The following is a 15224-nucleotide window of genomic DNA, read 5'->3' on the forward strand; positions in this document are numbered from 1 at the left end:
ATCAGGGTAGCACAGGGAGCCCATATATGGACAAGGGATAACATTTTCAAAAGCATTCCAAGTGACTTAAGAGTCTAAATCCAGTTTTCAAAAGTGACTTAGGCACTTTCAATGAGATTTAGGCTCCTAAGTGCCAAAGTCACTTTTAAAAATTGAATTTAGGCTTCTAAGTCATTCAGGGTGACTGAATTCACTTCACTGCAGTGTAAGCCCAAGTTAGTGGGCCTCTAGTCAGCGACCCTGCGTTAAAGAACCCAGAGCTTGAACATCTACGCTGATTGTCAATCACAGGTTAAGAATTTTCTAACCTGGGTTCAAACCCATTGCTCTGACGTCCACACTGCGGTACACAGACTTGAATCCAACCAACCATATGCCAAACTTCCTGGCATTCTCCAGAAATGTTGCCACTCTAGCCCTTTGATCATGATGCAGTGTAGGAAAACTTGAGTGTTCACCCTGCACGCTAGAGGAATTTTGAACAGCCTGCCAACCAGTGGTGGATTAATGATTTTGCTGCCCCGAGGCCCTGAAATAATTGCCGCCCCCGCCAGCAGCTCCCCGCCCCAGCTCAGCTCTGCTCCACCTCCGCCTCCTCCCCTGAGTGCACCACCGGGTCCTGCTTCTCCCCGCTCCCTGCCAGTGCTTGTGTGCGAAACAGGTTTGCGAAGGAGGGGGGAAGTGGGGGAATGTGGCTTGCTCAGGAGAGGAAGCAGGGCCGGGGCGGGGATTTGGGGAAGGGGACCAATAGGAGCAGGGAGGGGGCAGGAAAGGGGGGTGGGGAAGGGGTGGAGTTGGGGCGGGGCAGGGGTGGAGGCCGCAAACCGGCGCTGGGGGAAGCAGGCTCTGGCTGCTATTATAAATTTGCCGCCCCTGCAATTTTGCCGCCCTAGGCCTAGGCCTTGTTGGCCTAGGCGTTAATACGCCGCTGCTGCCAACACAGCCACCCGAGCAATCGTTTTGGTCTGTGTGCTGCCAGCAACATGGAGCAGGCGCCATTTGAAGAACTTTTCTTCCTTGCACTTTCACTCCTGTGCCAGGAAACGGGCAGACCTTCTGTGAGATGCTGGTGGACATTTCAGTAGAATTTTCTGACCAACTGAAGGCACCTGACAGCTAATGATGGAGCATGAGGAGGAGGACACAGTCATAGCAAACTTGAACTGGCTGATGCTGCTCATGACAGTCATTGCAGCCACTGATGCCGTCTACACAGACCGGTGCTTCTGGAGCAGGGCCACAAGCACAGTCTGGTGGGACCACATCATCCTGCAGACCTGAGGTGACCAGCAGGGGGTCCAGAACTTTCTCATGAAGAAAGCTACATTTCAGGAGCTTGGTGGGTGGTTTATCCTGACCCTCCAATGTACAGATACACATATGAAGGCAGCCTTGCCAGTCCAGAAGCGGGTTGCCATAACCATCTGGAAGCTGACCACCCCAGACTGCTACAAGTCCATTGACAAGCAGTTTGGGGTTGGAAAGTTGACTGTGGATAAAGTGGTGGCAGAGGTTTCTAAGGCAATCAGGTTTACCCCAAAGTGACCAGCATAACTGATATTCTTGAAGTAATTGCTGGCTTTGAGAGAATGGTGTTTCCTTACTATGGGAGTGCTATTGATGGGACTCATGTCTATAGTTTGCTGTCCTCAATGAGCACATGGGTACATAAACCACAAAGAGCACTTCCCCATGAGTACATAAACCACAAAGAGCACTTCCCCATTGTTATGCAGGCCCTCAGGGACCACAGAGGCAGATTTATGAATGTCAGAATGGACTGTACTGGAAAAGTTCTTGATGCCAGAGTTTTTCACAGAGTGGGAGTCTACTTTCAGAGAGAGGCTGAGATACTATTCCCATCAAATGACATTGTCATGAATGGAGTTACTGTCCTCACCATTATTCTGGGGGGACCTCGCACTCCTCCTTTTGCCTTGGCTTATGAAACCGTACCCTGATATCAGAGGCCCTGGCAAAGGAAGGTTTAATTACACCCTCAGCAGGTGTAGAACGGTTGCCGAATGTGCATTGAAATCCCATGGGAGCATTAGTACTAGCACTATGGGTGCAGGGGATGCTGCAGCACTCCCTGGCTTGAAGTGGTTTCCCTCACGTACAGGGTTTACAGTCTGGTTCAATGGCTCTCAGCACCCCTGCACTGGAGAGGTCTACAAACCCATTTGGATTCCAGTGTCATCAATGCTGTGCACATTACTCGGGCTTGCTGTGCTCTTCACAATCTTTGTGAAGCCAGAGGTGAGCCATTTCCCCCTGAATGGACCTATGAGGGACTGCCGAACTTGTACACTTCATCAGAAAGTGCACCGACCACAGCTGGAGCTGGATGCAACAGGGCAAGAGAAGTCAGGGATGCTTTGTGCTCCCACACAATGGGCTAGCATGACCCAATGGAAGAGGGAGAATAGTACCTTTATGAATGTGATTGTGGAGGAGGAGGGTTCGACTTCTTGAGGGGGAAGTTGATTGCCATGCAATGTATTTATGAAAGACCTGACCAAATGCAGAGAGGGGTGTTTGGGTGACAGTACGGACTGATATAAGGAAGTGATGAAAGTATGGATTAATGTAGCTAACTGTATTGAGGAATGGTATTTGCATACTAATTACCAGCTGTCCCTGATCATGTTTACCTTTATTGTGTGAAATACACACATTGTGTGATGCGGTGCAGTGTTAGCAATAAACTTTCTTGATGCATCCGATGAAGTGAGCTGTAGCTCACGAAAGCTCATGCTCAAATAAATTGGTTAGTCTCTAAGGTGCCACAAGTACTCCTTTTCTTTTTGCGAATACAGACTAACACGGCTGTTACTCTGCAAGCTGTTTCTGAACTGCATCACAAGATACCGCAGAGGGAATTCAGGGCATAGTGTGGGTGAAACAGGAGTTAGTACATTTGCAGTCATTGGTGGTAGCAGCCGCCCCCACAGTTTTCTGCTGCCCTCTGTCCTCTTCCCTTAGCTGCTGTTCCTGTTCCAAGAACTGTGAAGCAAGTGCCTGTTCTCCTGCTGAATCCCTGTCCTCAAGCAGCCAGCCCGAGGCTTGCCTCTCGCCATGCCTTTCCTCTACTCATAAGTCCCTCTGCCTTTGGTACTGGACCAGCTTGTTGGCCCTCTCCAGAACTTCAACCATAAGTTCCCCATGGCAACCCTTCCCCTTGGAATGGCTTGGGAAGGAACATTGGCCCAGGCTTCTGCTGCAGTGTGGTTGAGCTGTGGAAGAGCTTCTGCCAGTGGAGTTCGAATGGCCTGGAACAGAACAAGGCACAGAGGGTTATTGTCTACATATCCCAGTGCGGGAGCACAGAAATATTAAAATGGAGCCAGAAACCTACCAGGCTACAGGGCGCTTCTGTCCCTTCCATCTCTGTTGCTAGTTCCGCAGCAGGCTGTTCCTCAGTGCAGGGGTAGGGCATGAAAAAGCTTCTCCAAGTATGGCCCAGAATGTCCTCCAGCTGCTTCTGCAGCAAAGCTCTCCACTTCAGTGGCTGCTCTCGGTGCCTGCTGCTGGTTCCCATCAGTCCCCATGCTAAATTCTGGGGCAAATGGGTCACCATCCCAGCTGACTAAGTCATTGTGCACTGCTGTTGACTCCATGCTTGGGGCAGTACCCAGCACCAAGTCAAACTCCTCATAAAATGGGCACAATATCAGCGAGTTGCCCAAGATGTGGTTCTGGTCCCTGGTTTTCCAGTATTTGGTCTTGAGCCACTTAATCCACTCCCTCAACTGATCTCTGGGTCCAGTAAATTTCCAACTCAGTAAGACTCTTCACTGGTGTGCATGGTCATTCCTGGTACTCTTACTAAAATCCACTGTTTTAATTCTGGCCTCACACCAGAGAGTAAACAAAATCTGGCTGTGCTCCTGTGACCATGAAGCAGCGCACTTTGCAAAAGACTACTTCTGGTCAGTGTCCATTGCAAACACACCATGTTCTCCAAAAGTGTGTTTGCAGCTTAGCGGTCAGAATAAAATGGAAAGGCTAACTGCTGGTTCAATGAGCTGCTGCACTACAAGAAGGGAGGTTGCTTCCATTTCCCTGGAGTCATTTGGCAATTCTTGGGATAGAGAGGACAAAGGAAGTTGGCCCATGGGGTTGTGGGATACTTTTGATGAACTTCCAGGACCTAAGTGTGGGGGTGCTGCATCTACACTGTAAAGCAATAGGGCTTAAACCCCGGGTCCCGGTTTGACTCAGGCTTGAACCTCCCACTCTCACAGGGTGCTAGGTCCTTGGGTCCAAGCACAAGTCTGAGAGATTTGTCTATAGACAGAAAGGAGGGGTTGGACTCAAGCCTGAGTCTGAGCCTGGGTTTATGTTGCAGTGTAGACTTACCCTTAGGTACTTTTGAAAGTGTTACACTAGACTCCTGTGGATAGTGCCATATTTAATACCATGTCAAGTTAAACCTGGTGACAGCATCAACTGGATTTGCTCTGTTTTTTGTCTATGTTCGGGCTCTCAACAGTTGAGTCTCTGTGTAGCTGAACTTGTTTTAGCAACAATGGGAAACTTTCTAACTATTTCCCTAGCGTAGTCAAAGCTACAGATTCCACCTCTGAGTTGAATTATAGTCAACCTTGCTAACACAACAAATTTTAAGAATAGCTTCCATTTCATCAGAGGTTAGTAATTCGTATTTGCCCATTTTGATAAATTAACACAATATATACAGTGATGTCCAGAATTCTGGAACTTTCCCAAATACCTAGGTTACACTTCAAGCTTTTGAATTGAAGCATGTGGATATCAAAATTATTTTAGAGGTGGTATTTCAACATAAGGGACAAAATGGGCTACTGTACTTTTAGGATAAAGTCACAGCTCCTAAAATACCCATAGTTTGCTTTACAACTTCAGATATCTTTTTAGTCTGGTTTCTTAAATATGGCACTAAATATTGATTTCAGTTCACTACTGTTTTGACAATACCAAAAATCAGTAGACTCCAAATTTGAATGTCATCATGAATAGTTTCTCCTGTATTAGGATTGTATATTCTTATAGCAAGTGCAAGTTAGCATTGTGGACAGAACTTCCCTGAACCCTTATTTAAGTTAATGATAAAGGCAAATTCCAGTGGGGGTGGGGGGAAGGAGGAAGCGGGAGCATTTGGATCAGCTCCAGAGTGTGAACTGTGTAAAAAGCATGGTGGGAAAGCCACTTGCCTATACCTGGCTAGCTAGCTAGAATGAAGTCCAGTGCAATGACAATGTAGTCCTAAGTGAGTTCATTGAGATTCAGGACATTTCCCATCACTTGGGGGGTTTTGCCTTTGGTTTTGTTTCCATTTTTGTGTGTCTTTGTGCTTCATGGCTTTAACCAGGGCTGGGACTGGAAAAACAAAAAGAACAGCTGTTTTTCTCCTGGTATTTCCACTCTGGCCAAAATGAGGAAGCAGTGGAAATCAAGCAAGTCTATTCAAATGAGATTTCTAGCCTGACTTCTTTGACCAAAGAGGTGCTCATGTAGGTTTTGGATAATCGGACATTGGGGAGCTCATTAGCTTTGTGCTCCCCTGAGGTGGTGTCATGTAAGGTCAATGGTTGGAGAGTAATAGCTACAATATGAAAATGATGGGCTAGCTTCTGCTCTCAGTTATGCTGGTATAATTCCACTGAAATCAATGGTGTTACTTCAGAATAAACAAGGTGCCACAGGGACTCCTCGTTGTTTTTGCTGATACAGACTAACACGACTACCACTCTGAAACTAATGTAATGTAGATTCTAATAGAGGAGCCCACAAATTCACATCAGCCAGCCATTTTTGTTCAGTTATCTCCTATGCAACCTCAGTGGTCGCTAGCAATATACTTATCGCTAAACCTGCAATACCGGCCCTTACTATGATGACGATGTCTTTGCATTGAAGCAGTGTTACCGGTTTTGCTCTCTAATGTGGCTAGCATTTTACTTGCAACACAAAACCTATCAACGCCTCTCTCATAGGAGGCATATATGAATTAAAAACTGGGCTGCACAAATCTTTTTGTTAAGAAAGCCAATTCCACTCAATACTTGCGTGGTTCATTCAAAGTGCAAATTTTGTTGAAAAGTTTGCCCAACTTCTCAAGCTTCTTGAGATAGCTTAGATCAGTTTTTTTTGTGTGTGTGCAACCCCTCAAATCTTCCCTCAGGTGCCAGTGAGAGATTTTTTTTGTCTTGACATAAACAAGCAAAATGCTTATTCTTAGATCCATAGATTTTAAGCCCAGAAGGTCTGTTATGATCATTTAGTCTGATCTCCTGTATAAAAGAGGCTATGTAGGTCATCCAGTAATTCCTGCATCTAGCTCAACAATTTATGGATGGATTGAAGTTGTATGCCTACCCCTCGGGATATACAGAAGTCTTCCAGGGGATACTCAACTCATCTATATCAGTGTTTCTCAACCTGGGGATTGCAACCCCCCAGGAAGGTTGTGGGACAGGTTTAGGGGGTTCACAATTGCAGAGTCGGCATTCGGGGGTGGCAAACAGGGCAATTGCTGAGGGCCTCACGCCACAGGGGGCCCGACAAAGCTAAGTTACAATCTTCAGCCTTGGGCAGTGGGGCTTGGGCTTCAGATAAGGCTCACAAGTGAAAAACAGCCTCAGGTATCACACTGAAATGTAAGTACCATATAATTATAAAATAAATCAATTGGACTATATTGTAAAAATGAGAATGTAAGCAATTTTTCAGTAATAGTGTGCTGTGACACTTTTGTATTTTTATGTCTGATTTTGTAAGCAAGTATTTTTTAAGTGAGGTGAAACTTGGCATATGCAAGACAAATCAGATTCCTGAAAGGGGTACAGTAGTCTGGAAAGGTTGAGAACCACTGGATTAAAACATATCTCTGTTTCACTTGTTTTGCTTTGTGTTGTTGAGTTCATCTGGAAAGGGATCACAATGTTATCAAAGCCTGACAAGCTAAGGATGGCTGAAATTCCAGAATCAACAGATTGAACTAACTGTATAGTTATCACAGAAAAAAGCCACATATTGGCCTTATAGGTGGAATAAGACTTAAGCTAAGAGAAGGTAAAGTAAGCTGTATACAGGGAGCACTTTGACTACTACAGTAGATACAATGAAAAATATACAGGTTTCATATAACTGACCACGCTCCTAGTTCGAGTTCCTGGTATATTCCACTCACTAAAGAATCATTGCTCTACCTAATCACATTTAATACCCTACTTGGCCATTGCAGTTGCTTAGGACTTTTGTTTATGAATAAACTTCCTGGGCACTGTTTATTCCAAGTGCATCAACCAGCTATTTGGGGACACAGGATGGAGTGGTTATAATGATGATGATTCTCATTACTGATCTGTTGGCATTTCTCAAAGCACAGTCAGAGACCAAAATGAGCCTGATCACTATACTTTGCTGCCTTTGTTCAAGTTTTCAGAAAATGATTTAAATTCACTGGTCTTTCTCCCTTGGTGTTTTACCTACAGTTCTGGAGATATAAATTTCTATCCTCCAGCATGGTGAATTCCATTGAATAACAGTGAGTCCCTGAAAAAGACACTCCCTATCTTCAAAATGGGTAGAATTTATGGCTCCAGTACTAATTTTATATAGTTCTTCTTGTACATGGAAGTGAAATAGTCCTCTAACCTGTTGGTAGAACTGAATAGTGTCACTTGAACTCCTTGAGAGAAGAAGGCAAAAAAAAAGATCTGTTCTCTCTGTTAATTTTTCTAGTTTAGCTGTCTATGGAACCACATTAGCTTTATTAATAATGTAATACAAATAAATAAAACCTAGAATCGGACCTAAGTAGCGTGCATGCATACAGTAACAGAAAGATCCTATCCAAATAGCTTTAGACTCAAAATATACAAGACAGACAAAGGACAGGGGAAAGGAAGTACTATTATACCCAATTTAGAGAAGGGGAACTGAAGCACAGGGATTAAATGACTTCCCCGAGGCCATGCAGGAAGTCTGTGGCAGAACCAGGAATGGAACCCACATCCCCTGAGTCCCTGTACAGTGTTTTGACCCCAGGACCATCCCCCCTTCTTACTATAAATTCAAAATAACAGAGCACTTTAAAATGGCGGTTCAGTTCACATGGAATCTCAACCCCAGTTTTGGTAGATAGGGCACTTAATATTGAATTAATGCCATAAAATAGTACTGTGTGGTAGTGTAATATGTATGGAGATTCATAAAGTTTCTTTGCTGAGCAAATTCCAGCTTTCCCACCTAAATTCATCCCTGTGCTGTTCAGTTTCTGAGGGAATATAGTTATTCCTCAAGCCCCTCCTAAAAAGTGTTCTCATGAAACAGAATGGCTGCTACATTGCACCCACAAGATGGCTGAAATTCAGTCCTAGCCAATCCCTTACGTATACATTCCATAATGCACTATGAGATCTCAGTTGGGTAAAAGATGTAACATAAATGTATGATATAATATTCATATATGTATATTCAATGTTACATATTTAGCAGGGAGAATATTTCTGTATGCTGACACCCATAGTCCATGTTAAACAGAATTCCTGGTTATCTTTTAATGAAAATTGCCTTTTCCCTCCTGTGTTTTAGACATTGACGAGTGTGAAAATGACTTCTACAATGGGGGTTGTGTCCATGAGTGTATCAACATTCCAGGCAACTACAGGTGTACATGCTATGATGGGTTCATGTTGGCTCATGACGGTCACAACTGTCTTGGTAAGTAATTACTGTCATGAAGATGAGTGACTCAGTTTGTGCATTTTACATGTTAAGTTGTGGTTAGCAAGCCATATTTTCTCTCTGAGTTCTGTAGTCAGGCATATATTATCAGTTAAGACCTGATCCAAATCCCACTGAAATAGACTGGAATCTTTCCATTGAGTCCAATGGGCTTTGGAGTAAGCCCTTAATATGTTCATTGAGGCTGAGAATGACAAGCTTTGCTTCTCCTAGCCCTCAATCCATTCAAATCTAATTTGTCCATCCCTAATATATATTCAAAAAGCCACTGCCACACACTTACGCTGAATGTTATTTTTTTCTTCAGAAAAGTTACCTGTCTTCATTTTCCTCCCTTTTTTTAGAGAACTCTCCCTCTCTGTTGCCTCCAACTCCTACCATTCGAGCACTAGGCAACCCATTGTCATATGTTTTAAAGTTTTCAATGCAGTAGCAGGGTATCAGTATGTGGTGTACATTAGCAGGACCACGTGACTGGCCTTTCATGTGATTTAAAAAAAATGAAACTGCTAGGGGACTAGAAGAATTAATAATAATTAAGCAATACTATTACTGGTAGACACTTGGCAGGGACTAATCCAGTTCTTGACTATCAAAGCTACAAGTCTGGTGAGAGTACAGGATTCCTGGGGTGTAGAACTGTGCAATGTTACAATTATAACTATAGGTTTCAGAGTAACAGCCGTGTTAGTCTGTATTTGCAAAAAGAAAAGGAGTACTTGTGGCACCTTAGAGACTAACCAATTTATTTGAGCATAAGCTTTCGTGAGCTACAGCTCACTTCATCGGATGCATACTGTGAAAACTGCAGAAGACATTATATACACAGAGACCATGAAACAATACCTCCTCCCACCCCACTCTCCTGCTGGTAATAGCTTATCTAAAGTGATCACTCTCCTTACAATGTGTATGATAATCAAGTTGGGCCATTTCCAGCACAAATCCAGGTTTTCTCACCCTCCGCCCCCCCTCCCCACAAACTCACTCTCCTGCTGGTAATAGCCCATCCAAAGTGACTATAACTATAACTATGTTACCAGTGTTTAAATTGGAGACTGGCATAAGCTGCCAGGTGTGTATGCAGGTTCACATCTGGATTTCAAACACCCCAAGGTTCAGGGGTGTTTGGATCCAAGATTTTGGTTCATACCCATTTCTGATTTTCAAACAGGTTTGGGAACGAAGATGTATATTCCTATATTCTGTAAATTAAAGACATGTACATATGACATTTAGTGCCATTACATACATTTATGACTCCTACTGTAAGTCCCTCATCCCTACCTTCATGATAGGTCTTTGTGCTGAATCCTAGCGTCCATGCTTCCTCCTTCCATTCAGTTGTGCATGTACAAGTACATGTGCACATACATGTACAATCGGCAATAGACTGAGTTGTTCAAAAATCCCAGGCACAAATTCCAGTGACCAGTGTTTTGACACAGACGAAACATCATTATGGGGTAGTATGTGTAAAATCGTATGGTAGGTAGTAGGCACTGACTGGTACAGCTGACATTTTAGGCTGGTTAAAGCTGAAAACTCTGTTTACGTAGTGAAAATTGGGAGATCAGGTAATGAATAACAAATAATATTGTCCAGTAGTATCACTCAGCACTCGGTGAGGCTGTGGAACAACTAGAATTTTGGGGTAGGTGTTCCTTCATATTGCAGCTCATATATTTCCCACATTGCTCATTTTCACACTGGAGTGATATTTGTTCAGATGGGTTGTACATCCAGCCTATTAACAGCTTTTTGACTTGAGCTTCCAAATTTTGTCTGTCATAAAAACAAACAGAAATTTAAAAGGCTCTGAACAGACTAATGTATAAATATAGCGCTAGACTTTCCCTCCATTCCTCACAGTATTCTAAAAGTCTGTCAGTAAATTTAGGTTAAAGCTTTCTGGGCCAGATCATGCCCTCCTGGATTAATATGTTTCAGATAGAGATGGTCAAATTAATAATTATATGAGAACATGGGTGTTTCGTCTATAAAAAACTATTCATACTAATGTTCATGACTATCTAATAAAACAGGACACAAACCATGTTCAAATAGCACAATCAGTTGGCATTCAAATGAATGTGTGTGGAAATGTGTATGTGATTATTGATTTTTTTTTGGTTTGTTTGTTTTGCAGTTTTCGACCAGTTTTATTTTCAGCTCAATTTCTGAGTGATCTTCTCGATGGTGGGGGCTGGGCGTGGTGTGCTAACAAACAGAAGACAAGGGGCATGAACTGATAAACACACATTCATTTGATCTGTGGGGTTTATCTGAAGGTCTCCATCAATCCATACAGTTACTGTTACCTTGTCCTGGGATCATGGCTCTCCCTTGCCTGAGCCAAAACCCCCATCTGGAGGGTCTTCAGAGCACAGAACGGAACTCTGTTGACTGTGCAGATGTTCAAATTTCTGGTGGTTTTCTCAATTGACTTTAGGTCAGCCACATGTTTTGGAGGGCATGACCCACAATAATATAGAACACTGTGCTGAAACTCATGGAGTTTCTTAGAGTAGCTTCACGCCTCCTATGAGAGGGCATGGTCCTCCCCAACATATTATTCAAGTATTGACCTAAGATTTACCAAGAGTCTCCTGCAGATTTGTCATGTTCAGTTGCTGTCCCCCCGATCATGCTCCATTTTGTGAATTGGTACTCTTCATCCCAATCAAAAGCCTCTGCAAAGCTGACTGCACAGAGAAGATTCAGTGAACTATGGAGGAGAGGGAATAATACTAGGTGGGCTCCTCAGGATAGATATTTAGGACACTGGATTAAGATTAAGTCTTCATCCTTTTGGGGCCACGTAGCTAGGACAGGATATGTTCCTTGGAATGCATATTGAAAAATTGGGGTTGGTGGATGATTGCTGGTGTGTGGCAATAAAATAACTGATCTTATATTTTCACAATGAAAAGGAAATTAGGGGAACAGTCTCCCCTTTCCACCTTTTAAAATTTTAAACGAATTTACAGACGTTGAAATTTGCCCAATAGTGAGCCCTGGAGATGGAAGTCTTCAATCCAGACAGTGGCAGTGCAAGACCCTTGCCATGCCGTGGGATCATACTTTAACCTGTGGATGACATGTCATGGATGACACTTTTTGGGAAGTGCCTGTGTCCCTTAGAAACTGGACATCAGTCATCAAAAGGGGAACGTTCTTATCTTTTTATATACAGGGTAGGTTATGCATAACTTCCCGTAAGCTGAGATGAGTGTACATGCCTTTAACTATTGAGTGACATTGTTGGCTGTCTTAATATTAGTAGCTGAGTTTATGAGCACTTAAATCCCGGACAAACTGAGCTACAACAAACTCATTTGCATTTGCACAAGTGAAACTGAGGTTTCCATCACTTTTTGGAAATTTTGGCCTGGGCTAACTTTGGCTATTTGCTGCCAAAGAAAAGAGATTTTTCCTTTCTTTTCTAATGGAGAAATTCAACCCTGGAATAAATAAGAGTTGTGTGTGTCCCTTTTCCTCCACACATACATCCCTTCCTTTCAAAAACCACCTCTTGTTCTTGTGGATAACAGGAAAAACCAGTAATGTTTCATTAAAATTGTACAAAATAGTTTCTCACCAGTGAATAAACTGTTTTGCTGATATTTTTTCAGCTTTATGTACAAGTGATATTTCCAGCAAATCTCAAAGCCAAAGGATAGCCAGTCTGGGACTATATCATGTCTTTTATACATATCTCCATGTCGCTTCTGGAAAAGCCATATAGTGCTTGATCAGGATGAAATAAATAAGGTTCTATAGAAACTAAACAGGATTCTAAATCCTATAGAATTCAACATGCAATGATTTCTGTTCTATAGAATTCGTAAACCATCCTATAGAATTTAATAGAGTGATATTGCTACTATAAAATTCCATAGGTTGGTTTAAACATGGCCTCTTCTTTCTGTATTTAATTCAATAGGACCCTTCCATAAGAGTTTCACTGACATCACTAGAAGTTATATGCTTGGATACAAGGCAGAGGTCACCCTGTTGTAGTTCATTTGCTCTTAAATTTTTAATGAGACTTATCGACAGTGATGCCGTAAGCTACACATGTGACTGTGTAGCACTCTTGGGATTACACTTGACTTCTCTAGAATTCCACTGACCAGAGGATATAATCCAGTCACAGTTGAGAAGAAAGCTATATCATAACCCGCACATCTCTTGCTTCATGCAAAATTTTGAACCATCCCTACTTGTCAAGGTTCACATTCCTTTCTAAGCCTCCACTGCATCTCTTTGCAGTATAGTCAGTGTAGAAAAATGATCACAATCTTCTTCAGATGCAGCCAAAGATGGAGTTTTCTCAATTAATTAGACAAGATGAGGTTGATGGGTTAAGTGTTTTCTCCTGTGTTCGTATTTAAACATTTTCTCTTTCTTTCTAATGAAGTGAACTTTTTTTTTTTTTGGATGAGATTTCTTGGCTACAAATTTATACTGGAAAATGTCCAAATCTGTCCTCTGGGGAGTTCAACTCACTCTCTATTTGACACTTTTATTGAGGAATTTCTCAAATATAATGTGAAATGACACCATGGGGAATTCAAACTATGATGAGATCCTTGTCTTGCTAAAAATAACTGCTTTTAGTATTGAAATCACTTGAAGTAGCAGTAGTTCTTTTTGGATATTATTATTCTAAATTCTGTTCAGTGGATACAAGGCTAATGTTTAGGCTCTTGCAATAAGATTTCTTGATTCTTCATTTGAAACCAGTAATGAAATATGCTTTCTGCTTCCATTTATGAAGTACTGCTCTTTTTTCTTAAAAGCAATTAGCTCACTTCTCCAGATGTTATTTTCAGTTTTATTTTCCCCCATTGATTTATTGATAAATTAATTTTATTTCGTGTCCTTCATAGTTTTAACCATACTGTCACTTTCAGTTATTCTTTTTCCTCTAGCCGAGGCCCTGAAATAATTGATCATCCTTTTGACTGATGCCTAAGAGCCACAATAGATATAAATCATCCATAGTAGATATACATTTTAAGATTAAATTCTGTTTTTTAATATGCAGAGTGCTCCAGTAACATCGATAGGAGATGGCAGCATGAGCTTCAATGGGTGGGATTTATCCCTTAAAAACTATTTATTCAGAATATGATCTCAGGCCCAGTTCAGCAAAGCAACTAAAGATATTCTTAATGCCCATTATCAGCAGTGGGACTTACAGTTAAGCACCAGATTAATTGTTTTGCTGAAGGGATACACTTAAGTGTGAACTTAAATGCTTTGCTGAATTAGGTCCCTAGAATCATATTCTGAAAGATGGTGGACCTGTATGGGTAGAATTTAGCACTTAATTTATTTATATATTTTGATTAGAAAATTTGCTGATTTCTTTGGGGAATTGTATTGTCTGATGGATCACTCTGCTGGTAGCTCTGTGGATAAAACAGTTATATACCATCAGACTGGTGCCTAGACACCTCTATCTTTGCACGAGCTCTTGCCATGATTTCAATGATTTAAGCATGTGGGGAGGTGGCTAAAGCACTGCTGCTGTAAGGCTTCTTCCATTTCAGACTAAGGTGCAACATGGGTGTGGGGAGGTTTGTATTTCTATGCTGCTGCTGTTGTAGAGACTTTAGAATTTGTTGTTACTTTCTATCATGTCTGTGAGTTCTGAGTAGCATCCAGGATGATAAATCAAGAATGACTTGAATCTAGCAGGGAAGAGAGAGAGTTTCTTGCTTTTCAGTCCAATCCCGGCTCTGTCACTGTTTTGCTCTGTGGTTTCCAATCTATAAAATTGGGTTAATAATATTTATCCACCTACCTCACTGGAATGTTGTATGAATGGGAGGAAGAAAGCATGGTCTGCTCCTAGTAATGGTCTTCTAGGAAAATGTCTGTGCTCATTTTATATCTCATACCAATCTTTCGTAGCACTGACAAAGAGGTTTGTTGACTCATTTACAGTGCCCTGCTGGGGCTGGATGAGGTGGTACTATTGTAGTCCAGATCTTGCATCTGAGAAATTCCAGATAGTGATGATAAGCAATTTCCCTATCTCCTCAGGGACCCTCAACCTTAGGCCACTCAGGGCTGGCCTTACCATGAGGCGAACTGAGGCGGTCGCCTCAGGTGCCAGACTGGGGGGGGAGGGGGCGGGGGCGTGCCACTAGGACCCAGAGTATAGAAAATTGTGTCTGCTGCTGGTGCATATGTATTTTCTCTGCGCTAGATGCACAGAGATGGTGGAGTGCTGTGCTGGAGGAAGGAGGGCACGAGAGACATAACAGGCAGGCAGGGGAAAAGGTGAGAGGGAATAACAGAAAGCAGCAGGAGCTGCAGGGAGAGAGAGGAGGAGGAGCCTCTTATGTACCTCTCTAGCACCCCTAGGAGCCTGGACTGATTAACACCAGCTTCACAGGGAGCTTCCTGTTTCCTGCTGCTTCCCTGAACCCACTGAAGGAGAACAGGCAGACAACTGAAGTAGTAGTAGCCAGTTA

At 42.6% G+C, this 15224-nt stretch overlaps 1 protein-coding gene across 4 annotated transcripts in view; it reads left to right on the plus strand.

Annotated features, from left to right (window-relative positions):
• SCUBE1 (signal peptide, CUB domain and EGF like domain containing 1) overlaps positions 1–15224 on the plus strand; it is a 297458-nt gene that overhangs the window by 40269 nt on the left and 241965 nt on the right. For all 4 annotated transcript variants that reach the window (XM_073316774.1, XM_073316783.1, XM_073316805.2 and 1 more), the window contains exon 3: positions 8581–8709. In XM_073316774.1, coding sequence (XP_073172875.1) covers positions 8581–8709 — 129 coding nt within the window. The remainder of the gene's footprint in view (positions 1–8580; positions 8710–15224) is intronic.

This window comes from Lepidochelys kempii, chromosome 1 (genome assembly GCF_965140285.1).
Source record: "Lepidochelys kempii isolate rLepKem1 chromosome 1, rLepKem1.hap1, whole genome shotgun sequence".
Classification (NCBI taxonomy): Eukaryota; Metazoa; Chordata; order Testudines; family Cheloniidae; genus Lepidochelys; species Lepidochelys kempii.